This window comes from Bicyclus anynana, chromosome 15 (genome assembly GCF_947172395.1).
Source record: "Bicyclus anynana chromosome 15, ilBicAnyn1.1, whole genome shotgun sequence".
Lineage (NCBI taxonomy): Eukaryota > Metazoa > Arthropoda > Insecta > Lepidoptera > Nymphalidae > Bicyclus > Bicyclus anynana.
The window spans coordinates 8,361,114-8,388,834 of NC_069097.1; the positions used below are offsets into that span (position 1 = coordinate 8,361,114).

Consider the following 27,721-nt stretch of genomic DNA (forward strand, 5'->3'; position numbering starts at 1 on the left):
ACGCTTAAACAAAAACAGTTGAGCAATACTCCAACCTCGAACCTTTGTTTATAGACACCATACCACGAAACGAAGCGCTACACCGCCATGATATAGTATGAATGTCATATTACCTAATAAATCAGGCAAGTCTAACAATAACAAATTGGTTAAAAAGTTTAACTTATACAGACACCGAAGAATTACTCAATGCAAATATGAAATAAGCTAAAATAATTGTGTACACCTATCTAACGTTTCTGCTTACTGTTCTACTTTACTTTTCTTTTGGAAATGTATTTCTTTTTGTTATTGTAATTTTTGTAATTAGTCCTAGTCCAACGGAAAACATTAGAAAATCCTACCTGGTCTCCACGATACAGATTAATCTAGTGTGGAGACCACAGGCAATATTATGGTTTTTGTATATATTTTATTTTTGGTCAACAAAGATTTATTTTTTTTATTATTATTTATTGGTCAATAAAGATTTAATAAACTACATTATTCCTTGGAGAATTACGGGTCACAATTTCATCTAAGGCGCCGGTAGAACGGTCTGTACATAGACAGACGTATTACCTACGATGCAGATGAATAGCTCAGATTCTGCTCCACCTATCTTTTAATTAAATTTTCTGGCCTTCTACATATTTTTACTTTATATTTTAATTAAATTCTTTTATATTTTACAAACTTTTATCTAACATGTGTGTGGGTTAAAGCTTTGAAGCAAATTAAAAACACTTTTCATTTGGACTCTTTGTACGTGTGTATCTTTGATGTATATTCTTTTAGGTTTTTATGTTATGTTTTTTTTTATTCTTTACAAATTAGCCCTTGATTACAATCACTGCTGATGGTAAGTGACGATGCAATCGGGCTAACTTGATGGGAGGAGGATGAAAGTCCACACCCCTTTCGGTTTCTACACGGCACCGTACCGGAACGCTTAATCGCTTGGCGGTACGTCTATGTCGGTAGGGTGGTAACTAGCCATGGCCAAAGCCTCCCACCAGTCTTGTAAAACCTCCGCGCATACCACTGCGCCACTTACGAATTCGTACTTAATCTTTTTTTAAGTAATCCACTTAGGATTAAAACGGTTCGCCTAAGTGGCTTTCATGTGAATTGGAAGAATTTATTATAATCGAAATCCAATACATGAACTTGTCAAAAAGTAAATAAGCATTATGAGTATTATAACACTCGCTGGTAACAGGATTATATCAATGACTTGAAGGCTCTTTAGGTCAATGGGCTTTAGCCTGTGGCGCAGTGGTATGCGCAATGGATCAACAAGACGGAGGTCCTGGGTTCGATCCCCGACTGGGCCGATTGAGGTTTTCTCATTAGACCAGGTGTGATTGGTGGGAGGCTTTGGTCGTGGCTACTTACCACTCTACCGGCAAACACGTACTACCAAGCGATTTAGCATTCCGGTACGATGTAGAAACTGAAAAGGGTGTGGGTTTTCATCCTCCTCCTAACATCAGGTGAGATTGTAGTTAAGGGCTAACTAGTAAAGAATAAAAAAATGAAAAAAAAATTTGCACTGAAATCCGGTCGATCCTACGTTCGAGAATTATATTTTTGCTGTGAATTTATAAAACTTAATGGAAACGCATTAGAGTGACTGATAAGTATGATGGACGAGTGTGGAGGATCTAGTCTAGCTTTATGACAAAAAATAACAGAGACAAGGACTATCTAGAGTTCCTGTGGTCTCCTGTGATGTCCTGTGATGTGATGACAAGTCCGCCGATATTGCACGATATTTTATCTGTTTCTCTTCACTTGATCGCATGCTAGGCTCTCTGGCTATCCAACACGGAATTGTAGCCATAATTTTTGCCGCGTCATTTCCTGTCGACATGATTTGTATAATTTTTATTATTCAGTATTCCTTATTAGTTTATTTAAGCATTTCAGTTTTCGCTTTCGAATGGAAAGGTTATTTGAAATGATAAGAATGATTTGAGAATGCCCTTCGTCCTTTACAAGGCTTTAAGGTTAGCGGGCAAATTAGTTATTTGACTAGTTGATGTTTGGAAGAGTAACGAATAGACTCACATTTGCTTTTATAATATTAGTGTGGCACATTGTATTGCGTTTATGAAGTAAATATTTACGTAATGTAGTAGATATATTGTAGAGGAACAGTGTTTCCCGTATTCCTGGCACGTTCCTCTAGCCGCGCGGATTGCGACGCGACCCAAACTGGGTCCCGGCCGCAATCTCGTTGCGCGTAATACTCTTGTTGACTGTTCGGCTTTCAGAATTACAGTTAGGGACTCCACTCTACACATAATTTTATTTATTTATTTTATTTTTTATTTTTAAAAAAAAAAAAAAAAAAAAAAAAAATACATAATATAGAAACATTTTCACGCGAAATCTATAGTGTGAATTACATGAAGGAAAACTTTTTACCGCTTTTTGAGCATACTACGTTACAGGATACGAGTTTGGCATAGTTAAAATACAGGGTAATAGTGCAGGATGCTTAATTTTATTTAGGAGTTAAATAAGTTTCTAAAATCTCTTGTTCTTTTATATGGTGGGGGGTAAGTTTTACTATCGGACGCCTGCGACTTCGTCCTCCCTTAACTCGACCCTATGGCAAAATCCATCCCGGTAAATTGTTACAAAACTTGTTGACGGCTTTCATAAATGCCGTTAGGAACTTCACCACTCTACACATAATATAGAAACATTTTCGCACGAAATCTATAGTGTAAAATACGTAAAGGAAAACTTTGTCCTGCTCTGAGCATGCTTCGTACATGAAAGGATTATGAGTTTGGAATAGTTAAAATATAGTGCAGAAAGTTGAATTTCATTTCGAGATGTTACATAAAATCTCTAGTTCTTTTATAAGATAAAAATGTGATTTCTAATTATTTTTGGTGAATATGATTTATTATAAAATAAAGGACTTTTCTAATTTTTTTTTTCTGTAACGTGCTGAACCCAAAATTTATTTGTATAGATACCTAACTCAGTTTTTAAAATTCCTGACTACACAATGTATTGTGACATTTATCGAAAATTTTGTGTAATAGTTTCAAAATTAGCGCTGTATTCTAGGCACGTCTCCGAGCCAGTCTCGCGGATTTCTGTCGCGTCTGAAATTGGGTCCCGACCTCCATTTCGTTTTGAGCATTAAATACGTTTACATTAACGTCCTCTTAACTATATGGCTTTCAAAATCATACATAGGAACTATACGTACAATAAGTCATTTTAGGCTCAATATTTAAAATAAATACATTTCTTACACGAAGTAAGTACTTGTTAATTGACATCTATATGACATAAGTACTTTTTAGCTGAAATCTCAGAATCCTACATTGTAATAAAGATTGGGAAATTATTTGAATTTCTAAAATTGCGAATATTTGAATGTTGCATTTAGTACATACTTTCTATGTCAAAATTAGGTGAAAAATTATGTTGTATTGATGTATCATAATTTGCTTTTAGTACTTATTTTCTTTGCTGAAACCAGGTGAAAAGTTGTGTTGTATTGATATATCATGATTTGCATTGAGTACTTATTTACTTTGCTGAAAAGAGGTAAATAGTCGTGTTGTATTGATGTATGATAATTTGCATTTAGTACTTATTTTCTTTGTTGAAATGAGTTGAAAAGTTGTGTTGTATTGATGTATCGTAATTTGCATTTTGTGATATGTGGAAACCGCAGGCGTATTTAACTTTGTTTCAATTTTATTTAGTCTAGAAATATAACTATTTTTTAAACAATTAAGAATGGACAATGAAGTAATTCAAAAATTATTTTCTGTAATTGTACTAATAATAATTTAACTAATTAATATTTTTTTTATAAATTTTTAAATTTTATTTTTATGTTAACAATGGACTAATAAATAAATGAGAGAGAAAATTTAACTAAAACGCCCGAAGCTTCGTCTGCAAAAGTGTTTCATACTAAATTTAATCCTCTTTATATTAGGGGTTAAAGTTTCATGTAATGCACACTTTCATCGTAATTATAATTGAGTTTCTATTAATAGAAACTATAGACGTATAATATATTTATAGGGGCAGTATATTAGTCTTTTTGTACGTTTGCGATACATGTCAGATCGGTACAAAAAATTCGCCACAATCTCCTACGTCTATCTACTAAGGCATATTTTGTTTTTAGAAACTAAACAAAAATACTTTGAATATTTAAACATAATATTAGAGTAGGTATTAATACGATTTTTCGTAAATGGCGGGTATTACCTACGTAGTTACGTAATTTTTGGCGCCCAGAATAGGGCCTGTATTTTAAATTTTAGAAATTGTACAAAAATTAATGGATGAAATAAATTAATTTAAAAACCAAATATATGAATATACTAGTATAAATAACATACATTAAATTAAATTAAATAGTTCATAGACGCTACGGACATAATAAAAAAATCATGTTTTAAATATACCTTGTTACACGCAGCGTCGATTCAACGGATAGAAACAATCAAATTAAAAGGAATTACTCTCCACTAAGAATCCTCAACATGTAATACATTTGACCAAATAAACTAGAAGCTTTACTATTTTATTAAATTAAGGAATTAAGCGGCACGCACTCCGGACCATATAAAACGAGTACATCGCACCGTATGTGACACAAGTGAGAAGCGACTGAATACGTCGGACTACTCACTTCGTCAATACAACTAGTCATCATTACCTTAGTGATATTTTTTTAATTTTTTCCAATGCAAAATTAGTCTGTTCTCCAAAGTCCTGCTCTCTCCGACCATTTTGTTGTGAAACGTGCACAAAATGGCGACCAACTACACAGAAGACATCGGCCCTGTGGCATGGCCACTAAAAATGTTAGTATTTTTTTCCATTTTTTGTCTTTTTATTTTAATTCTTTTATATTTTTCAAGTGCGTTTTAAATTTTTTGGATTTTTTTTTGTATAATTTTCAGTATTTTTTATTTATTGGCATTTCCTTGTTCCTATGTTCCTAATCTATGCGCAACATTTTTATTGATTTTTCATTATTAACTTTTCTATTTCTATTTATTTATTTATTTTAATTTTTATAAAAAAAAATAGTTTTAGATGAATGTTATTCGAGGAGAGTACCTACTTAATGTATTTTAAAAGCAATTTAGAGTGCGAATCTCATTTGACAAATCCACAAAACAAAATAAGAAAAATCTCCAACTGAAGCTCGGGCCCGCTGTGAGTGCCTACAGCGAAACGAATGTAAATTGGTTAATTTAAATTACTTGCTTGTTATGTTTTCTTGAGTTTGAAAATACGCATTAGAAAATCTTGGAATTCTTTTTAATTAAATGACGAATACCTAACCTTTAAAAACGATGGAATATTCATCTAAGATAATTCGTCAACCGTTTAAAAAAATTACCTTTTTGAAAAATAATGTTTAGATATTATTGGCAATTTTTCATTAGAATTTACAAAAAAACCAGCGTAATCATTAAAAATATATTAAATCCATCGCGCAGTAAATGATTTAATGAGAACTATTGTAACCCTTTGCTACGCTTCATTATCGTAGCAATGGGTTATAGTAGGGGAGCCGAAGAGGGGATTTTTGCAGTTACTCGAGCGCGGCAGATAAACATAAGGGACTATACCTTGCACGTGGTTGAGTACCTCCACCAAGTATGAGCCCATAATATTGGTGGGTACATTTAGGGCAACCAAAAAAAACTAACTTCGGAAATACTCAACCAGCACGTCAGATTAATATAAGGTAGGTGAGTTGATAGCTAAAAGGTGTGCATTTCAAAAACCTGACGATTTGAGCGTAACGTAATGGAATGGGAGGGTTCCAAAGTTACAAAATAAAACCCTTACATTTCTGTTATCGAACCACGAGCGTGGTTAATTTTTTACTTATTATGAGTGAAATAATCTCCTGAAGAATCGCCCATGTTTTCTGACGATTTCAGTAAGCCAAAGTAATAAAAATTGTTTTTAAAGTCTGTAGTTATTTTTTCCACCGCTTAAATCGAAAAAAGTATATATCCATTTATTAATCCAATCATTTAATCTACCAAATGCAATCGGTCCCCACTACGCTTTAGTAACTGCAAATTTAGCATCTCAGGCTCCCCTACTATTACAAGTTTAGCTTAAATCATCTAAAATGCTGTCATTACAAAAATTGCAAAAAATATGTCGTAGATGTGTGAATGCATAAGTGAACTCCACAAACGAAGTTAGTTATGAGACTCACTAGAAGATGACTAAATCTTTTTATATCTTCTTTTCTTCTAAGTATTTATTTGTTGATTTTATTTTATAACAAGAATACTGAACATAATTATTTTGGTCCAAAGGGTCTCACAAGAAGTAGTAGAGCACATGCTGGGATGGAACATTCCAGAAGAGCATCAGGACCTGGTCCACGACCACTGGAGGGACTTTCCCGCCGTTAGCAAGTACTGGCACTTCGGTCTAGCTTTAATTTACACCATGTTGATGTTTGCTTCAATATCTGGTAATGGAATCGTCATTTGGATATTTAGCACGTGAGTATTTATAATTATTGTTCTTTCCAATAATTTCATCTTCAACATAATTTTTTTTTACAAATTGTGCAAATATTTCATTATTGTTGCGTTAATATTGTGTACATCATTCTGTTAAAGGTATTCTAAACATATTTGAAGTAAAGCCTTGGTTGTCCTCTTCATTTTACTTCTCAGTAATTATTTTACAAACGTGAAATTCACTATATTAACAAAATTGTTCAATATTGATAATATTTGTTTTTTTTACATGTGTTTCTTTTCTGAATATAAATTTATAAGCCGATTTAAATATAACGAAACTGATAAAACTTAAATGCCAAATTATCTCGTAACTCGTAGACTTGATTTTTCTGTTTTTATAATCATTTATTAAAATAAATTATATAAAGCAAAAGAAAAACTTACGCCAACAATTTAATTTAAATAAATTAAAATCAGTTAAAATGAATAATGGTTTCCACAAATACCACATAATATTTCACTAGTCTAACAAGTATTGATGGAGTGTTGTTTAACGCGCGGTGTAAACTTTGAGAGACGTTTACATCAAAAGTTGCGCCGCCGCCCGAACTTTGGGAAACGTTTCTGTTGTTCATCGAGCACATTTTTGTTCCCATTCTAGTTATTTTTTACTATTCTGTGTATATATTATAATACTATATACAATAAAAAATCGGTTGTCTGTAAAGTCGGTTTACTGACGATAGTTGAACGTGACAACGTCATAAGAAAATACTGATGGAATGGTTGCATTTTTCAAAAGAAAATGTTAGTTTTTTTTTAAATACTGTTTAATAATCTTCATAGACCAGAATATACTTTATTTCTTGTAAAAAATTTGGCAACCCTAGAGAGAGGGAACGACGCATGACGTCATCTTTTTTCGAGTGTGCAGCCGGCTCCATCGAATTATAAGACGTTGTCACGTCAATATATTTACATCTATTTCTAAGTTGTACTTACTTACTTAAGCTCTTTTACATACAGAACCAATTGAAATATGAAACCCATTTAGCTTTGAATTGATCCTGCACATCAGGTTGAAATACTCATATATCCTATCATCTTTCAGAAAGAATCTCGTATATCCTATCCACTTTCCGTGTATATATTATAATACTATACAACAATATATTTACATCTATTTCTAAGTAGTTGTATTTACTTACTTTAAGCTCTTTTACATACAGAAACAATTGAAATATGAAACCAATTTAGCTTTGAATTGATCCTGCATATCAGGTTGAGATACTCGTATATCCAATACTCTTTCAGCATAAGTAAAATATAAGCCCTTTCATAAATATAGGTACTCTCAACATGCATGAGCATATGTCCTGAAGTTCTTTTCAAATCTTTTAACATACTCGTAATAGCGTAAGTTACGAAGGTTCTTACTACCTATTACTTACTAAATTAATTTTAGAACACAATGACAATTTAGTCTTACCTACTACATTACAATTTTCTAGTCTAGACGCATAAAAATAAAATACTTATATCAATGTTAGTGAATATGGTAAAAATCAGAGCTATTTTATAGGTGGGTAAAATGTATCTAAAAGGAACATTAAGTTTATTGAATCCTAAAACACTTTATAAAAACGACGCCCGCGACTTCGTCCGCGTGGAATTCAGTTTTTTCTATGTTCGCGGGAACTATAGATTTTTCCGGGATAAAATCTATTTCCATTCCAAATTTCAGCCAAATCGCTTCAGTAGCCGCAGCGTAAAAGAGGAACAAACATACTTACACACTTACACACAAACTTTCGCCTTTATAATATTAGTCTGAAGTGTGACTAGTATACGCATAAATAGTAGGAATACGGGTATAAAATATAGTACGAGTATATAGCACCCGGAGATAATGTAGCTTCCCAACTGTAAAAGGTTTTTTCAAATAACTTCAGTAATTTCGGAGCCTATTCAATGCAAACAAATGAACAATCAAATCTTTCCTCTTTATAATATTAATATAGATGAGAAAGTCCTGCTTTTGTTTTCATCGCAATTTTTTTTAAATTAACATTGTGAAACCTGTCATTGTCCTCGTAAACTTTGAAGCGGTCGGTAATATGCGGATTTGCTGAGAAAGTTTGCCTTTATTGGAATTGTTCACTTCACTTTAGTACCTACGGGCAACAACTTCTACAATTTGTCCTCTCCTACACTTTTCATCCGATTATGCAAAAGAATAGTGATGTCTTTAACAGTTTTTAGACTTTGTGCGATTGTAATAAATGCGATAAATAATATTTTATAGATTTTTAGAGACGTGATAGCCTAGTGGATATGACCTCTGCCTTCGATTCGGAGGGCGTAGGTTCGAATCCAGTCCGGGGCATCCATCTCCAACTTTTTAGTTATATGCATTTTAAGAAATAATTAAATATCACATGTCATAAACGGCGAAGTAAACCTGCATACATGAGAATTTTTTTAATTACATAAGTCTGCCAATCCAGCGTGGTGGACTAAGGCCTTAACCCCTGTCATCCTGAGAGAAGACTCGTGCTCAAAAAGTGAGCCGATTACGGGTTGTTAATGATGATGGATTTATGATAAACCACGTTACATTATACCACTATTTTTGATAAGTTATTTTAAAGATCTTCTAAATTAATTGAGGTACACGTGTTGTCTCACCAACCCGCATTGAAGAAGCATGGTGGGTCTCAGCTTATATCCCGTCTCTTATAAAGAGGAAGTCTTGGGCCGTTAGTCTGATGACACGTCTTGATGCATTCAACATTGAAAATACTGATACAGTATGATATAGCTAACATTTTTTCTTACAAAATGTTTTTAAGACCAGAAAAAAAATGATGCCAATGAAATTTACATTATAAATTATGTAATACCTATAGTTCGTCTAGGATGAAAACAACTCAATTTTCTGTATTCATTTTTTGCAATATTGGATTACCTACTTTGCAAGTTGAGAATCTCTTTGAAACTGTATCAGGAAAATGCTTATACAAGTATACTTATAAATATTTTGAAACTTCACGTTAAGTTAGTTAATCATAAGTTTAATGAAAATTTTCTTGACGTAACTTTACACAAAATTTAGTATAACATTTTATGTAACTAGTGATCCGGTGTTTTCGTAATCTCGTAATCGTAAATAAATTTGTATATTTAAAAGTGCATAGATTTAGAAAAGGGCATACTCCGACTTAATATCACGTGAGTTTTAGCCGTGTTTCATAATCAATTAATGAGTGCATAGATTTAGATTTATCTATATTATTTCAACTTTCAATATAGTCTTAACCTACTCTTAAATTAAGAGGTCTGGAAAGTAAAATTTTAGGATAAATCTACCTAAAAATACATGGAATTACAAGATCGAACGATATGAAATACATAAAATTACATTAAAGATAACATAAGTTATAAGCGGCGGTTGCAGCATCTGCAACCCGCTTGATATCCTCGATTCGCCTAGTGGGGGGTCGACCTCCAATGCGTTTTCCGGTGCAGGGTCGCCATTCCAGCACCTTGGGACCCCAACGTCCATCGGCTCTTCGAACTATGTGGCCTGCCCATTGCCACTTTAGCTTCGCGACTCGCTAAGCTATGTCAGTGACTTTGGTTCTTCTGCGGATCTCCTCCTCCAAGCATAACTGGCTTCATCTCCCACTGTGTAACCTTCTAATAAGGCCAATAGTTAGCGACCAAGTATCCCATAGGTATATTGTTTTGTTTCAGATCAAAATCCTTACGCAGTGCAAGCAACATGTTCGTAATCAACCTAGCAATATTCGATCTCATGATGATGATCGAGATGCCGTTACTCGTGATCAACTCCTTCCATCAGAGGCTCGTCGGCTACCAGCTCGGCTGCGACATATACGCAGTGCTGGGCTCCTTGTCAGGCATCGGAGGCGCCATCACGAACGTCATCATCGCTTATGATAGATATAAGTAAGCTTATTTTATAATTATTAATTACTAGCAGCAGAGCCCGCCTATACGGCGAACGGAGCAGTCCAGAGTATTGTCGAGATGTTCATGTTCCATAGTTTCTTTGCACTTACAATTGTTGTAGGTACATATTATTAGCAAACAGAAGAAGCGCCATAATTGGATCTCGCTCCATTCTAAAATTTACTTCGGGCCGGCGCAGACTAGCACATCCTGGCATACAGGGATAAAATAAAGCTTATGTTACTCCCTGATAATGATGGTAGCTTTCTATTGGTGAAAGAATTGGTTTTGTAGTTTTTGAGTATATTCAATACGTACATAAATGCAAGTATCTCTTCTTTTTAATATAAGTGTAATATGTCCATGCTCCTGATTACGAGTCCTGGACATGAACTCATGTGGCACGTCGATTCTCTTTCTACTAACGTTAATGCTTCGAAACAAACAAAATGTATGAAATCACCTCCAAATGTTCAGTTATGTGCATTTTAAGAAATTAAATATCACGTGTCAAAAAATGGTCAAGAAAAAACATCGTGAGGAAACCTGCATTTACCAGAGAATTAGTGTATCTGTATTTGTGTGAAGTCTGCCAATCTTTTTCTATCATTCTGAGAGGAGACTCGTGCTCAACAGTGAGCCGAATATGGGTTTTTAATGATAATGAATGTACGCAGAACAATATCAAGCCCACTAGACGGAAGACTGACGCGAGTGCAAGCATCTCTGCTGATACTGTTCACTTGGCTGTGGGCGTTGCCTTTCACCTTCCTGCCCGCTTTCAGGATCTGGGGAAAATTCGTGCCAGGTAACTTCTAATTTATACATAAAATATAATACACATCTCAAGGGATGAATGTCTGACTAACTGAAATACCAACGTACAGTTAAAACTACTGCTTATTCACGTGGGTTCCTTTTACCTTCATCAGTTAGCACTAAGAAAGATTATTTAATAAAGTAATCTCTCAAAGAATTCCTCGTACCCTTTTTTTTTGTTTGTGAATTTGTTCAAATTAATTGCACAGAAGCCATGTCTATTAAAGCATGCCAAGAACCAACTAGACAATAAAAATCAGTAAATAACAATAAAATACCTCGGTTTAATTTTAACTGGTAAAGTCGCAATTTTTAGGGAATTATATTATATTTATAAAATAAGGAAATACTAAAGTAATGTGAAGAGAGCTGATGAATTGCGTCATCTTATAAATACTAAATGCTGAGGAATTATTATAAATCCTTAATACTATTAGTGAATGAAGTAACAATCCGTATTTGATTTGTAAATATAATACAATACTAAATTCAAAATGACAATTCTGATGAAGCAAAGTCGTACCGATTGATGTCAGAAATAGCCCGCCCACGGTCCGTAATCTAAAATTAATATCACCCCCTGCATACCTACTTCGCTTATCACAAATATTCCGTCCGGTTCGCTTTAAATTTTGAATATCAAAGGTCCTACGTTTGCAAATGATCTCTAAAAACTTGAGATAACGTTCTTTGCCTTTTGATATATCTTATTTCCTTTCCAGTTTTCGTAGAATACTTGTCTCCGATTTATAGAATTCCAGTAATCCTTTTTCTAGGACTACCCAAAAATTTTTGGTTTTCAAATAATATGTAATCTGTCCTAAGCATGGTTTTATTTTACTCCATTAATTGGATGAACTCGAAAAGAAACAAGTATGTCGCACTTGGTACTTTTGAAAAGTTTAAATTAGATATGGATAATATTTATAAAAAATTAAACAAGATATTTTAGATTTTTGGATATAAAGGTTTTGGGTTCAACATAATACTTTTCAAATTTAATGCGTGATACACAAATTAAACATTTAATTATTTATTATTTAACAAAACACATATTTAAATTACGCCTAACCATAGTGCAACACAATTAATCCCATAATCAATGAAAAAAAAACATTATTTACTATTAGTACCTAACTATAAGAACATGTTTTATATTATACTTAATCGTTCATTTTGTTTAATTTACGCATTATTACCAGTGCCCTACGACTAGACCACTCATAGTTTTTTTTAATCTTTACAAGTTAGCCCTTGACTACAATTTCACCTGAAGGTAAATGATGATGCAATGCAAGATGGAAGCGGGCTAACTTGTTCGGAGTAGGTTCAAAATCCATAACCCTTTTTGTTTCTACACGGCATCGTACCGGAACGCTAAATTGCTAGCTGGTAGGGTGGTAACTAGCCACGGCCGTCACCTACCAGCTAAAACTCATAATATTCGTAAATCAATGTATTAATAAAAACAATTGTCTGCTAAAATTCAAAGTGTTTATGAATGCAAACAATTTGCCATTGAAAATACAAATAGTATTAAAGAATTACGAAGCCAAGCGTATATAAACCAAGATTAACGACTTATTAAGAACGCCAATTGTGCAAGAAATTATGCTCATCCGCTGTAAGCACATCATGGCCGCCGTCTTAAAAGAATTGTTAATTTCATGCACAATTGAATACGTTTAAATTACACGACTAATAATGTGGGCGCGTTAGTTATATTTGTAACAATAATACAATATGAAACTTCCACTAAATTATCCTAATAGCTATACAAATCATGCCCACGTGGAATAGTGGCAAGAATACTGGCTGCATTTTTGCGTTGGACAGCCAGGCTGGTCCAATGAGCAATTACCAAGTCCTTTTGTCACCAGTCGAGGCAACAAGCCGCAGTGAAATAATTCGGAGTAATTTTTTGGCACTGCAACTCTATGGCCCAAAGATCACTATTGCAAAAAGAACAATAACTATTTTTTTTTGTAAAGCCTTTTATCAGAGATCTCGAATATTCAAACATAAATAAATTATGACTATGCTCGACTTTCTTTTTTGGGTTTGTTTATAAATGACTATAGCCATTAATAAACTAGGTGTCTTTCATACATATATTAGTGTGTGTAATATTTATTAATATATTTCTAAAGCATATTCGTAATATACAAAAATCGTTAGCTTTCTGCAGACCTTTCATATATGTTATATATTTACACGTGATTTTTGTAAAAAGTAGTTCAAAGGTTTTGCTTTATTAATATGTACGTTCTCCTTTACAGAGGGTTTCCTCACGACATGCTCCTTCGACTACTTCACTGAAGACACGGACACCAAACTATTCGTCATGTGCATATTCATCTGGAGTTACGCCATTCCAATGCTATCTATATGCTTCTTCTACTCAAAACTGTTCAGTGCTGTAAGTATTAATAATATGTTGCATCCAGTTAAAAGGCCGTCATTGAAAGCCGATATTCGATAGCTAAGCCGATGGTTAAATGAACTAGAATCACTCCATGTTAAGAACCTGGCGTATTGAAAGTCAGCTCTTTATAGATAACTGATCAAGATTCCGTCCGGGGCATGCACCTCCAACTTTTCAGTTGTGTGCATTTTAAGAAATTAAATATCACGTGTCTCAAATGGTGAACGAAAAACAACGTGAGGAAACCCGTATACCAGAGAAATTTCTTAATTCTCAGCGTGTGTGAAGTCTGCCAATCCGCTTTAGGCCAGCGTGGTGGACTATTGGCCTTACCCCTCTCATTTTGAGAGAGTCGAGCTCGGCAGTGAGCCAAACATGGGTTGATAATGATGATCAAGACTCACTCACACTTCCTCGTTTTCGGGGAAATATCGAGATAACAAACAGTCTTAGGGTTCATTGACACGAGCAGCCCGTTGCCAACGGCAGAGGGAACTCCTACCGACGACTGCAGTCGCCGACGTTTCGGTGGCAGCCTGATCGCCGTGAAACGCCGTCGACTGCTGCCGATACGTCGGCGACTGCAGTCGACTGTCGTCGATGGAGTTTCGGCGTCGGTAGCAGTTGCCTCTGCCGTTGGCAAAATGCTGCTCGTGTGAATGAAGCCTTAGTATCATTTCAGATACATACCAACATTGTTATCACTGTAATATTTCGTCCAGTCGTTCAGAAGTTCTAAATGATGTATCCAAATCGACATTATTTTATATAGGAGTCGGTAAGATTTAAAAGAAGTTCTAGCAAACGGTGATTTGACCTAGTTATACCGCCAATTAGTCGCTTCGATGCAGCAGTATTGGAATAATTGGTTCATGAAAAGACGACGTTGAATGTTGGAACTGAGAATTATACCATTCCTCTTGCAGAGCAACTTAAAACGTCGCTCCAAGTCATTATTACAAAAGTTTGACGCATTTGATAGTACCTATTTGCTTGCTTTACGAGCTATTTTACCTAATCCGGAGGTCCAGGTCTAATTGCATTTATTCCTCGGGCCAATTTGGAATTTATTTTTTTTAATTACCTCAAATCTGTTCAAGTGCTTAGTTTTCACCCAACTGTTCTTCCACAAAACAAAAGTCTTCCAATTATAGCCACGTATAAACCAATGGGAAGGGTGTAGAGTTCAATAAACCTGTACCTTTTCCAAGAGACTGACAAAGTCACTAAACATCACCTGAGATTGCAGTCTAGAACTTGTATTTAAATAATGAAAAAAAAAATAACACCTGTAATATTATTATATTATAAAAAATAAAAAGATTCCAATAAAATAGATGTTTTATCGTACAGAAGGTTTTTTTTTCTGAAATTAATATGTTTTCTAAGCCGCTCTAAAAGGCTCCACCATTCAAATGCGAAATGCCTATTTGTGAAAGTGTTCTGATAAATATCCCAATTGATATTCCGGCCTTAAAGGATTTCGCTGTAAAACCCTTAGATCTTTTTTCGTAGGTAAACTGAATAAGGAAAATATCGCACTGGATTCCGTGCTACGGTCAATGAAATCGCAAAGTGAAAAGTTGGGTTTAGTTATATCAAAATGGTAATCTTATACAGATTTACCAATTTGTTTTATGAATTACGTACGTTACGTAGAGTTAGAACTGGGAGTGTTTAAATTATTTGGCTTAATTCGAGTCCTGAAACTAGTAAGAGAGAAAGGAAATCCAATAAAATTTTTAGTACAATTAGGATAATTCTCCTACCTACTGTTTAGTAGGATCTTATAGAACGCAAGGAAATATGTGATGATGATTAATATAATGAAGATATGAGATTACATATAGTAGGTAGATAAATACGAGTATTGTATTTATCTCCTACCTACTATATGTACTAGAATCTCATGGAACAGAGAGCTATGCAAGAGCCTCAGAATACAGAAAAACACCAAGAGCATAACTTTCTGTTAAAAAAATCTGATTCTGTCAAATAAGAATTACAAAACGTTAGAACGTGTTATGGATATAAATTTGTATTTGATACGAGTATTATCTTCATTATATTAATCATCATCACATATTATTGGATTTGAAATTGCATAGCTCTCTGTTCTATGAGATCCTAGTACATAGTATAGGTAAGAGATACTCGTAAATACGAGTAAGCTTTAAGAAGCTTCAAACAAGCTCTACGAAACTCAAATAGGTAATTAGTTATTTTTAAACATAGTAAAGTTTTTAATTAGTATTTAAAATTGATTTATGTCATCAGTGTATGAGGCACGGTTTATTTTACGCAGACTCCCAAACGCCTCATAAATTAGGATCCCAGAAATGGGAGACCGTTCGCTCATTTGATATTTTTTTCGTATAAAAAAACATTTTCGTTTCACTTTTATTACAGGAGCTTTATAATATTATTGAAACTTTTTAAAATCCATACTAGTAATATTGTAAATGAGTAAAGCAAGTAAATCTGTGTGTTAACTTTTAACGGGTAAAATAACGTTTGTAATAATATTATTATTAATGGATTTCAATGAATTCTGGTATAGAGATCAATTGGAGCTTGAAATAGAGCAAAGACTGCTCTTTATCCTGGAAAAATCCATGATTCCTGTGGGATCGGAGAAATTAATAATTTCATACGATCCAAGTTGCGGACATCGCAGGTTCGTGCGCTGCAGCTTGGTGCGGGTGACAGTCGCCTGTATGATGTTCAAAATACTTACTATTATTGTGATTCGCGGCAAACTTTCAAGAGGAAAATGAACTGTCACCCGCACCTTGCTAAAACGCATGACCTATAAGTACTTATACGTTATCGTCGCAAGCAACAAACACCAAACACTTTTAGATCAGTTCTATATACGAGACCTTTGGAATTTTTAACATAATACTTAGTCCACGAAAGTACGTACGTATATTCCTCCAAAATTCTTTGTTAATATTTTAACCAACTCTTAATCTTTACTAAACAAGTCGCTCAATCAAAGTTTTACTAAGCTTTAAGGCTTTACGGCGTAAACGATAAGGATCTGTTGACTCAAGGCTTCAGTAGGCATTCAATAGGTGCCCGTATTAAGAAACGATCATGCAATCATTGCGATCATTCTAAATAAAAACGGGATGAAGCTTAGACCCACCACGCTGCTTCTATGCGGGTTGGCGAACTTAATGTCTTAACAATCACTATCAGATATTAATGATAATGAATTAATTACCGGGCCTTTTGTGTAACTGCCTCTGTGGAGCAGTGGTATGCGCGGTGGATTTACAAGACGGAGGTCATACGTTTAATCCCTGACTGGACCGATTGAGATTTTCTTAATTGGTCCTCTATACTATAATACCTCAATAACTCTAAAATGCAACAAAAATAAAAATAAAACAAGCGCTACATGTGATTCCTACGAATTTCCCGCTAAACTCCGGTAGTAATACAAGCTTTAGTATACATAATCCTCAGCTTAGTGATTGATACAAGTTCCGTAATACAGATGTTTCGAAGTTCGAACTTGTCAGTGGTCGAATACGATGTTTAATTAGTAATTTTATTGCGCGCCGGACTCGATCCCGCTTTATTCAATTACTTGTGTAGCATCACTCGACGAACTTCGACCTGTTAAACGATTAACTAGTTGTTTAACTCCTCTTGCACCTCCTTTGTAGGTGAACAAGGGTAGGAAATTAAATATCTCTTCAAACTACCAATAAGTTAAGTTAAATGGTAGATTCCTATTACAGAGACAAAATTTGCTGAATAAAATAGCCTTATTTTTTAGGGGTATCCAAAATCGAAAAGTGTATTAGCGTTTACGTTGAAAAGTCTATTCTTCAAATATTACCGTACGCAGATAATAGTATTTTATGATAGGTATAAGTGCGGTAAGTTGAAAATTACAGCCGAGGCGATATTGCAGCTCGAGCCGAAGGCGAGAGTTATACCAAGGAAGCAGAGGCTGTAATTATCAAAGCGCACATATGTCATACGACGTTTTATAACACATTTGCGAGGAAACACATTTTGAACACACTTTCTGAAAATTAATTTGCATCTTTCTTTATTTTACTTTACGAGCAAATGTATTATAAATACTGATAAACACGCAGATACGGACAAACTAAAAAAATAAGTAAATAACCTCAAAAAAATCATTTGATTAGACTGAAATGTTACCAAACAAGTATTAATTACAGTTTCTCTCTGTCTGTTTTTTATTTACCAAAGCGTGCGCGGTGTCCAATGCGATTAAAAAAGTGTATAGAAATACACGGGTTGGATAAAGAACGTTGAAATAGAGCAAAACGTCCAGCCTCCCGCTCGCTGGAGGTTTAGCCGTGCTTATTCCGTTTGTGTTCTATTCCATACGGAAGCCTGAATTCTGAAACGGATAAAGAATCCTGTGAAAAACTCGAAATCCCAAAGTGCCCGTCGATTTAGCTCGCGTTTTTACGAATACATTCTTTTAAACAATCCATACAACATTTTAAACAAAATATATTGGTCTGTTCTACGTTTATTGTGTCCAATTTAAATCTGTTTTTACAAGTTAAATTATTAAGGCGTAATACCAGCTAATTGTACTGTATGGACAACATTTACGTTTTAAAAAAAGGCCCATAAAAGTTGTTCTAAATACTGAGTGGTAAACAACTGTTTGACAACTTTTAATATAATATTCCTTGAGCCGACTAACAGTTAATAATAATAATAAAATCCTTTATTCAGCCAAAAAAAATAGAAATTACAATCTACTAGCTTACAAACTTATAAAAAAGATTAAAATTACTTAACGATGTACAATCATAAGTTAGTCTATTCATATTTAATTAATATTAAACATTCAGCTGAATGGGGCGCTGCCTCAGCTATATGCTACAGCTGATTTTCAGGCATGACCAGGGTGAGCTCACGGACCGATCGGTAATGCGTTTACGTTGCGTCGTCGTTAAAATGATAATTAATTAATATAAAATTACACAGCACCAAATATCTACATATTTAACTAACATTATACTTTAGTTCCATCAACTTCATATAAAGAAACCCTAAAATGTTAACGTATATTCAAAGTTATATAAAATTCAAAGTATACGTTATAATATTCAAAGAATCCTAGTGAGTGGGTCAGCTAAGTAAGTTCGATATTGCTCGGTTCTATCGACCGACGCCGGTTTCCGTTCAAATATTTCTCAGCCTGATTTGCTTCGAGATGTATTTCATTCCTAGACTTGAACTAGTTCTCGGAATGGGAAAATGGCAAGTGCGATTTGAAAATTGAATTCACAGGAAACGACTGCGTTGCTTTTTAAAAACTAGGAATTGAATAACATCACGGATAGGTACGTAAATAATAAATGGCGATAGATTAGTTAAATACTAATATTATACGAGTAAAGAAGTAAATTCTGCGGTGTCGTAGATTCTTTTATCGCTAGAAAGCTACGTTGTTTGCGAGTGTCATAGGCTATATTCTCAAGGGAACAATAACTATGCGAGTAAAACCGCGGGGCGTCGGTTAGTAATGAATAATTAAGTCAGCATATCTACATAGTTAATTGGAATCAAGAGATATCACTAACTTTCTGTACTTAATCTTTTTTTGCCTGCTTTAAGTTAAATGGTTAACATATGTGGCTTCAGATCACGAGATCCTGGGCTCGAGTAGATCGGGCTATGAAATAATGAGCTTTTCTTTCTTTGTAGTTCAATGCAAGAGTTGAAAAGTTGGTTGTGTTACACCCTGTGCCTCGGAGAGCACGTTAAGCCGTAGGTCCTGCTCTGATAATGATCCTTAAATAGTCAAAACATTATCACCATAGCTCATAAGCCCGACAACTCGCATTAGAACAACGTGGGTTTAAGCTCATATGACCTCTCTTATAAGGATAGAGGCCCTGTGAGTAGGTCATTAAAATAGGCTGAAAATTACTTTTCAATTTGAATACTTATAGAGACCTTAAAGTTTTAAGTACAGCACAAAACTTCATGCTTTGTTTGATAACGAACCTAATAACGTAATAAACTTTTGTAGAAAAAAATAAATCTCGGAACGTTAATATAATTAATTAATTATGGCTACACAAAAGCGAATGAAATTAAACTGCCATAAAAATAATTTCCATCTTACGTCTCGTCAGACAATCGGGATTCGGAAAGGTTTCGCATTGAAATTAATTTATTTCCGACATCAAAAGGGATCGGCCCGCTGTTATGACGGAAGCGATTCTAATCGCTTAGGACGAATGAAAACGTATTATGAACGGAGAGTTCACGATGCTAAATGTGTGTTTACTCAAACGTTGCGGGGAGAAATTAGATTTGGTAGATTAGTTGATCCCAATAATTTGTGGTTATGGTTACGTGTGTACGTACATTGTGGGTATGGTACAAATAACGCTTTTAAACAAATAGGGGGAAAAACTACAGACTTTTAAAAGGAAATTTTTATTTTATCCGCTTGCTGAAATCGCGCTAATCTCAAGAACTACTGGTCCGATTTGAAAAATACTTTCAGTGTTAAATAGCCCATTTATCGAGGAAGGCTATAGGTTACCTATTATCCCCGTATTTATACGGGAATTGAAACCACGCGGGTGAAACCGCGCGGCGTCAGCTAGTTATTAATAATGTAATAATGTTTTGTGATTATTTCCTTTAAAAAAAACATATTTGACTAAAAGAAATATCGAATTCACACCTAAAACCATATTTGGTTTTTTTCTACTCGCATCCCTAAGCGTCCTACACACTTGACGATTAACTTGATCGTGAGCGGCTGGCTAATTGCAATCTATTCCATATTTTGCAGGACCTCCGTCCTGTAAGTCCACTGCGCATACCACTGCGCCACGGATGCTGTCAAATTAGAACTATTAGAACAATGTCTTAAATTCAACAGGTCCGTCTCCACGAGCGCATGCTAAAAGAGCAAGCCAAGAAGATGAACGTCAAATCTCTAGCGGCGGGCAAAGAAGATGCTGGCAAGAGCGTGGAAATCAGGATCGCTAAAGTGGCCTTCACGATCTTCTTCCTGTTTGTTTGCTCATGGACGCCGTACGCTTTCGTTGCCATGATCGGAGCTTTTGGAGACAGGTAACATTAAACAAATACTAATATATAAAGCTGAGGAGTTTGTTTGATTGTTTGATTGACCACACTAATCTCAGGAACTACTGGTCCGATTTGAAAAATTCATTCTGTGTTAGACAGCCCATTTATCGAGGAAGGCTATAGACAATATATTATCCCCGTTTTTCTACGGGAACGACAACCACGCGGGTAAAACCGCGCGGCATCAGCTAGTATATCTTTATTTGCAAAAATTATTACAAAATTAAGTAGTTGACTTTGACTTGGATTTTTATGGCTGCATTTTTGGAGTGCATCTAGATTAATTTGCAAAAATCCCTTTTGAATTTTGCCAGATTTCAAAAATCTGTGGCTATCCGTCGCAAAATTCTTCGCAGCGATGCACTGTCCCTAAACTTTCCATTTTGTTTATGGTTTGTACAATATCAAAATTGGACTACTCGGTAAAAAGTTACACATGTTCATTCATAAAATAAATATACATGTCGAATTATTAACTTTCTCTCTGTCTTTCATCAGTTAAAAATGGATAGTTCATGGAGGCAAAAAACTGCTACTGGTTTTTTCTTTTTTTTTTACTACTACAAAAAAAAATCTGAATTCTTAGTAGGTCTGCAGGTACTGTATTTAGCTATTAGATATTATCTTTCATAAATAAAATGTTATAACAATTTGTAAGAATATTAATTGCGAAGGTCCTCAAATAATAAAATTACTTTATGTCGCAACAGGTTTTACAGATTTACATTTTTGCAATAAACCTTACCTTAAAACAGCTTCATGCCAACGTTATAATGAGAAAAAAATGCTAATTCACACTCGACGCGCGTGAGATTCAAAAAAATCTTTTGAAGAATATGCAAATATAAAGAAAGCCGATAAATCCTTTTAATTTCATTGATAGCCCTGTAAAGTGTTACGTTTAAATTATCTTAAACCGCTTATGAAGTTAAATGAAGAGTGGATAACTTGGATAGAATGAGGACGAGAACCAAAATAAATGATTTGGATATGTTAAAAATCCAGTCCCCATTAAAAGTGTATACCGGCTTTAGGTTGTTTTTTTTTTGTTCATCCAATGAATGCCTGTCTCCTTCGATTATGCTACATTTACGTAATTATAAAGAATTTCACTATTTTGCCTACATAATTCTACAGGCAGATTCTACTGAAAACAATCGACAAGAAACTCAATCATTCTTGATTTTTTTTATGTAGGTATCTATATTTCACTAGTTTACTGATTATTTGTTCTTTACAGGAGTATATTAACGCCAGTGGCAACGATGGTGCCTGCAGTGTGTGCGAAGATCGTATCCTGCATAGACCCATGGGTGTATGCCATCAACCACCCTAGATACCGGTGAGTATACTTCTACGAACTCTCATAGTCATCAACCCATATTTGGCTCACTGCTGAGCTCGAGTCTCCGCTCAGAATGAAAGGGATTAGACCAATAGTCAACCACGCTGACCCAAAGCGGATTGGCAGACTTCACACACGTAGAGAATCGAAACAAATTCTCTGGTATGCAGGTTTCCTCACAATGTTTTTCCTTCACCGTTTGAGACACGTGATATTTATTTTCTTAAAATTACGCAACTGAAATTTGGAGTTGCATGCCCCGGACCGGATTCGAACCCACACCCTCTGAAATCGGAGGCAGAAGTCATATCCACTGGGCTATCACGGCTCACAGTATACTCACACTCTATGGAGTCAATGTTCCTATATGAAAATTAATCAGGGGATTCGTGAACAGTGAACACGATATATTTTTTTTACCATCTTTTCGCACTTTTCATAATAAGTACATGAAACAAGTTTAAAATAGACAAAGCAAAAATTTTATAATAACTGGAAACCGAAGTACTCAAACTCGAACCTAAAAACCGAAGAACCACGCAATCTACCTATCATACAAAATAGTTTTGGGACCTTTGATAGCTGTGATTCTTGGTTTCAATATAACTTTACATCGAGTAAAAATAATTGGAACAGGGAATCAATAGAGATCATTACGCATTTAATAATAGACAATGTTGTTAAGAAACATCAAACACCTGGCCCAAAGCCTACAGTTTGTTTACGTTTAATCTTCCCAAGATTGCCAATTTGGCAGCCCTTTAACAGTTTCAGCTAAATTACTTTAGTCTTATCAACTAAACACATAAACCCTCTAGACCTTCTAAATTCTTAATTGCGCTCTCACTTAATACTAGACCTTAATTCACAAGTAGGTAGGTAAGTTATACAACCCTAAATATATACTAAAGTTCCTCTGTATACAAAAGCATTCCTACATACATCGAATGGCTCGTTAGTTAGCCTCTGCGGCTTCTTAATATGAGATTCAGGATTCACGTCCTGAACCGGACTGTTTTCTTTTTCCGAAAAATTCTCGACAGCAATCTGGGGTAGAAAAAATTGTAGAGTTAAGTACACCCCCGATGGTCCTGCCGAACTATTTACTAACTTTGGCTTACATTTACCATTTTACCTTTAATCGCATATCGATGTACACTAAAATGTCAACACTATCGTTAGCAACTAATAATGATCGTTAGAGAGTCAAATAATATTATCCTAAGCCTGCCAATCTTTAATGAAACAGCTTCGGGGCCAAATTGCAAATCCCGGCCTGTAACCATGTCGATTCTCTTACTACAAACGCCAACGCTTCGAAAACTAACAAAATGTATAGGAGAGCAGTGAAGAGAAATGTTAGGAAAACGGGAGAAGTTACTCCATTTTTACAGCGACACTAAGTAAGGGCTGGATTAAAGACGTCTAAGGGCGGACGACGTCGCGGGCGTTTATTATGAAATATTTTAGAATTTAAACTATCGTGAGTGTTATTCATATTAATTGATTATGAAATATTTTGCCAGGGCGGAGTTAGAAAAGCGGGTACCATGGATGGGCGTCCGCGAACCAGACCCAGACAGCGTATCCACCTCCAGTGGCGCCACGGCCCAGACACAAAACGCGGCGGAAGCGTGAACTGACGACCATACAGCTAACCCATTAACAAAACTGCGATAAAATGGATAACGACCTTACTATCATGTGCTTAATTCCGGACAAAATAATTCTAATTTAACAAAACAACTAAGTTGGTTCGATGTAAACTCAATTCTCCTACTACTCAATCTTTATTTTACAAAGTTAAGAGTGACTGACAGATAGATATTTAACAAGTGCATGCTGAATTAAATCGATCGATCATTTTCATATTAATTAGCAAAAAAACACTGGTTTTGAGATTTAGATATATTGTGGCCGGAATTAAGGATATGTCTGATAAAGCATTGAATATTTACATACCAATATTTTGTAACCACACTATAGTTGTATAACCAAACGATTCAATCAAAAAACGCGCTATTTTTAAAAAGACAGTCTTTTTACTAGATTTTAGACAAAGTTTTCTTGATTGTGTCGTTTCTTACTATAAATATTTTAATATAACGAAATGTGCATGAAAACGGACACCGATATGTTTTTATACTTAGATTATTGTAATTAGACAAAACGAGATTTCATTAGAATTGAACGTTCTTACATCATCTATCAATCTTCAATGATGTTGGTATATTTTTTATTACTTTCACCTATTAGCGTTGGTTGATATTTATGTAAGAAAGCGGTCTATACTGCAAAATATTTTTGTGTCGAAATGAAAATATTTAAAATAAAACTCGAAAAAAATGGAACTGATAACGACGACTCTGGCAAATACGACTTGTACAACGAATAAAGAAATTTTGCAGTACACTTTTGTTTTATTTAATAAGCATCTTTGAAATAAATTAGTTAAATAAACAGTTTTTTAAAATATAAATTCTAATTAGTACTTATACTACATGTAATATGTCTTTTTTAGGTCTTTTGAAAAAGAGTTCTTATTAAAAAAACATAATTTCTATGATTATAACCAACCCAAGGTGTAGGTAAATATATAGATTTCTATGATAAGTATAACAGCCTAAGGGGACAATAATTGTAACACTGTAATTTATGTGCTAAAAATAAAATAACTTCTAGAAAAACAAAATAATCTTATATAATAAAAAACATTATATCTATCTTACATATTACCTACAACAACGATATCTCAATCTGACGAACAATTATTATGGCACAGACCTCAAACAATTATTATGGGACAGACCTCAAACAATTATTATGGCACAAACCTCAAACAATTATTATGGCACAGACCTCAAACAATTATTATGGCACAGACCTCAAACAATTATTATGGCACAGACCTCAAACAATTATTATGGCACAAACCTCAAACAATTATTATGGCACAGACCTCAAACAATTATTATGGGACAGACCTCAAACAATTATTATGGCACAAACCTCAAACAATTATTATGGCACAGACCTCAAACAATTATTATGGGACAGACCTCAAACAATTATTATGGCACAGACCTCAAACAATTATTATGGGACAGACCTCAAACAATTATTATGGCACAGACCTCAAACAATTATGGGACAGACCTCAAACAATTATTATGGCACAGACCTCAAACAATTATTATGGCACAGACCTCAAACAATTATTATGGGACAGACCTCAAACAATTATTATGGCACAGACCTCAAACAATTATTATGGCACAGACCTCAAACAATTATTATGGCACAGACCTCAAACAATTATTATGGCACAGACCTCAAACAATTATTATGGCACAGACCTCAAACAATTATTATGGCACAGACCTCAAACAATTATTATGGCACAGACCTCAAACAATTATTATGGCACAGACCTCAAACAATTATTATGGCACAGCCCAAATTGGAGCAGTGTGATGGGTCTAAGCTCCATATCCATGTCCTAGGAGCGAGGCCTGACTCTTAAAACCTAAGTAAAAGTAGGCCGTTAAAACAAGCATTAAAGATGATGCCCAGTTGGCTCTATTCATTGATTTACGTGCCTAATACTAGTATTTTTATTCCTTTTAAAATATATTTTTATTAGAACAATATCATTTCCTCATTGTGTAAAGAGCATTGACTTGCAAATAGCCTGGATCGCAGCAAAGCGGCTTACAACGTGGGCTGTCTTTATCGGAGCATCGCTGGGCCTCTCTAATGAACTTTAAGACCTCTATAGTAGACATTTTTACGATGGCTCTCATGCCTAGTTCGGAATACTTTTGTATTTTAGTCGAGTACGAACAATTTTTAGATTTAAAATACCTACAGAAGTAGTCTGTACGGCCTATAAGCGGACATTATTTAAGACTAAGTGTTTATTTACACGAGCGGCAGTTGCTACTGACGACTCTCGGCGGCGGTCGCCGACTACAGTCAGCGACGTCTCGGCGGCAGTCGTCTGCAGTCGGCGATGTTATATACTGTCATCATTATTATCAAACCATTATCAGCTCACTGATGAGCACGAGTCTCCTCTCAATATGAGAGGGGTTGCGTCAATAGTCGCTGCAAATTGCCACACACGTACAGTAGGTACAGGTATGCAAGTTTCCCCACGAGGTCTTCCTTCACCGTTTGAGACACCTGATATTTAATTTCTTAAAATGCACACAACTGAAATGTTGGAGGTGCATGCCTCGGTACCGATTCGAACTTACGATGGAAGCGGGCTAACTTGTTAGGAGGAGGATGAAAATCCACACTCCTTTCGATTTCTACACGGCATCGTACGGAACGCTAAATCGCTTGGCGGTACGTCTTTGTCGGTAGGGTGGTAACTAGCCACGGCCGAAGCCTCGCACCAGCCAGACCTGGACTAATTAAGAAAACCTCAATCGGCTCAGCCGGGGATCGAACCCAGGACTTCCGTCTTGTAAATCCACCGCGCCAACCACTGCGCCATGGAGGCCGTCAAAATGTTCGGACGGGGAAGAACTGGGTGGCGTAAAAAGAAATGCCCAAAACGACGTAAAACACCTCAATTTAACTTCTAATGTACCTTCCACAATCTTAAGTTGACAAATGAGAAGTTCGCCAAACTCATTAGACGGTAGTTGCCATAAGCCCCGAGGCCGTAACACAAATACTTACGTTGCTTTGAGCCCGCTTTGTTTGACATACGACCGGCGCTCGCTTATGAATTCCCGGAATAAGTTGGTGTAGCGTCTGCAGACATACCAACTCCGAGATCGCGGTGACACGCATATTACAAAGCGCATGAACAATAACAAATTGTTATTGTAGTGTTTAAAAAGCGCGTATTTTTAGTAATGAAGTAGGTATCTACCTACATACCGAGACTTGGTTGCTAACTATGGTTTCTACACGGCATCGTACCGGAACGCTAAATCGCTTGGCGGTACGTCTTTGCCGGTAGGGTGGTAACTAGCCACGGCCGAAGCCTCCCACCAGCCAGACCTGGACAAATTAAGAAAATCTCAATCTGCCCAGCCGGGGATCGAACCCAGGACCTCCGTCTTGTAAATCCACCGTGCATACCACTGCACCACGGAGGCCGTCAAAAATTCTCTGTCACTCAGCGAACCATGAAGCGCAGACTATTCTCGGAATGATTAGAATGAGGAGATCCTTTTATACTTAAAAGTGATTACAAAAATAAGAAAACTAATGTCGAACAAAGGTTTGTCAGGACAACTTAATTAACAAATCAAACTGTAACCAAAATAAGACCCTAGAATGGCAGAGAATGACCTTGAGTGAAGTCACGCACTTGTGATCGATGCGTGTAGGGTTTAAGGCGCCTTTGACAGATATCTAACACTCCCCTTTTCCACTCAAGTCACTCTCCCCGCCTATCCCAAGTAACCCATAAAGAATTACACAACAAGAGATGTGGACGGCTCGAACGCCACGAGCATAGATGATACATTATATATTGAGATAGATACGCAACTCTCATTTCGGTTTAAAAAAGTTATGTACCGTGATCACTAG

General features: G+C 35.3%; 1 protein-coding gene across 1 annotated transcript; it reads left to right on the forward strand.

The window, feature by feature from the left end:
• The first annotated feature begins 4,623 nt into the window (after positions 1 to 4,623).
• LOC112051689 (opsin-3) lies at positions 4,624 to 24,575 on the forward strand. The gene is made up of 8 exons (XM_024090462.2): positions 4,624 to 4,838; positions 6,324 to 6,515; positions 10,236 to 10,451; positions 11,132 to 11,262; positions 13,553 to 13,692; positions 20,609 to 20,802; positions 22,061 to 22,162; positions 23,692 to 24,575. The coding sequence occupies exons 1-8, from the start codon at positions 4,786 to 4,788 to the stop codon at positions 23,801 to 23,803; spliced, it is 1,140 nt and encodes a 379-aa protein (XP_023946230.1). The 5' UTR covers positions 4,624 to 4,785; the 3' UTR covers positions 23,804 to 24,575.
• The last annotated feature ends 3,146 nt before the right edge of the window (positions 24,576 to 27,721 follow it).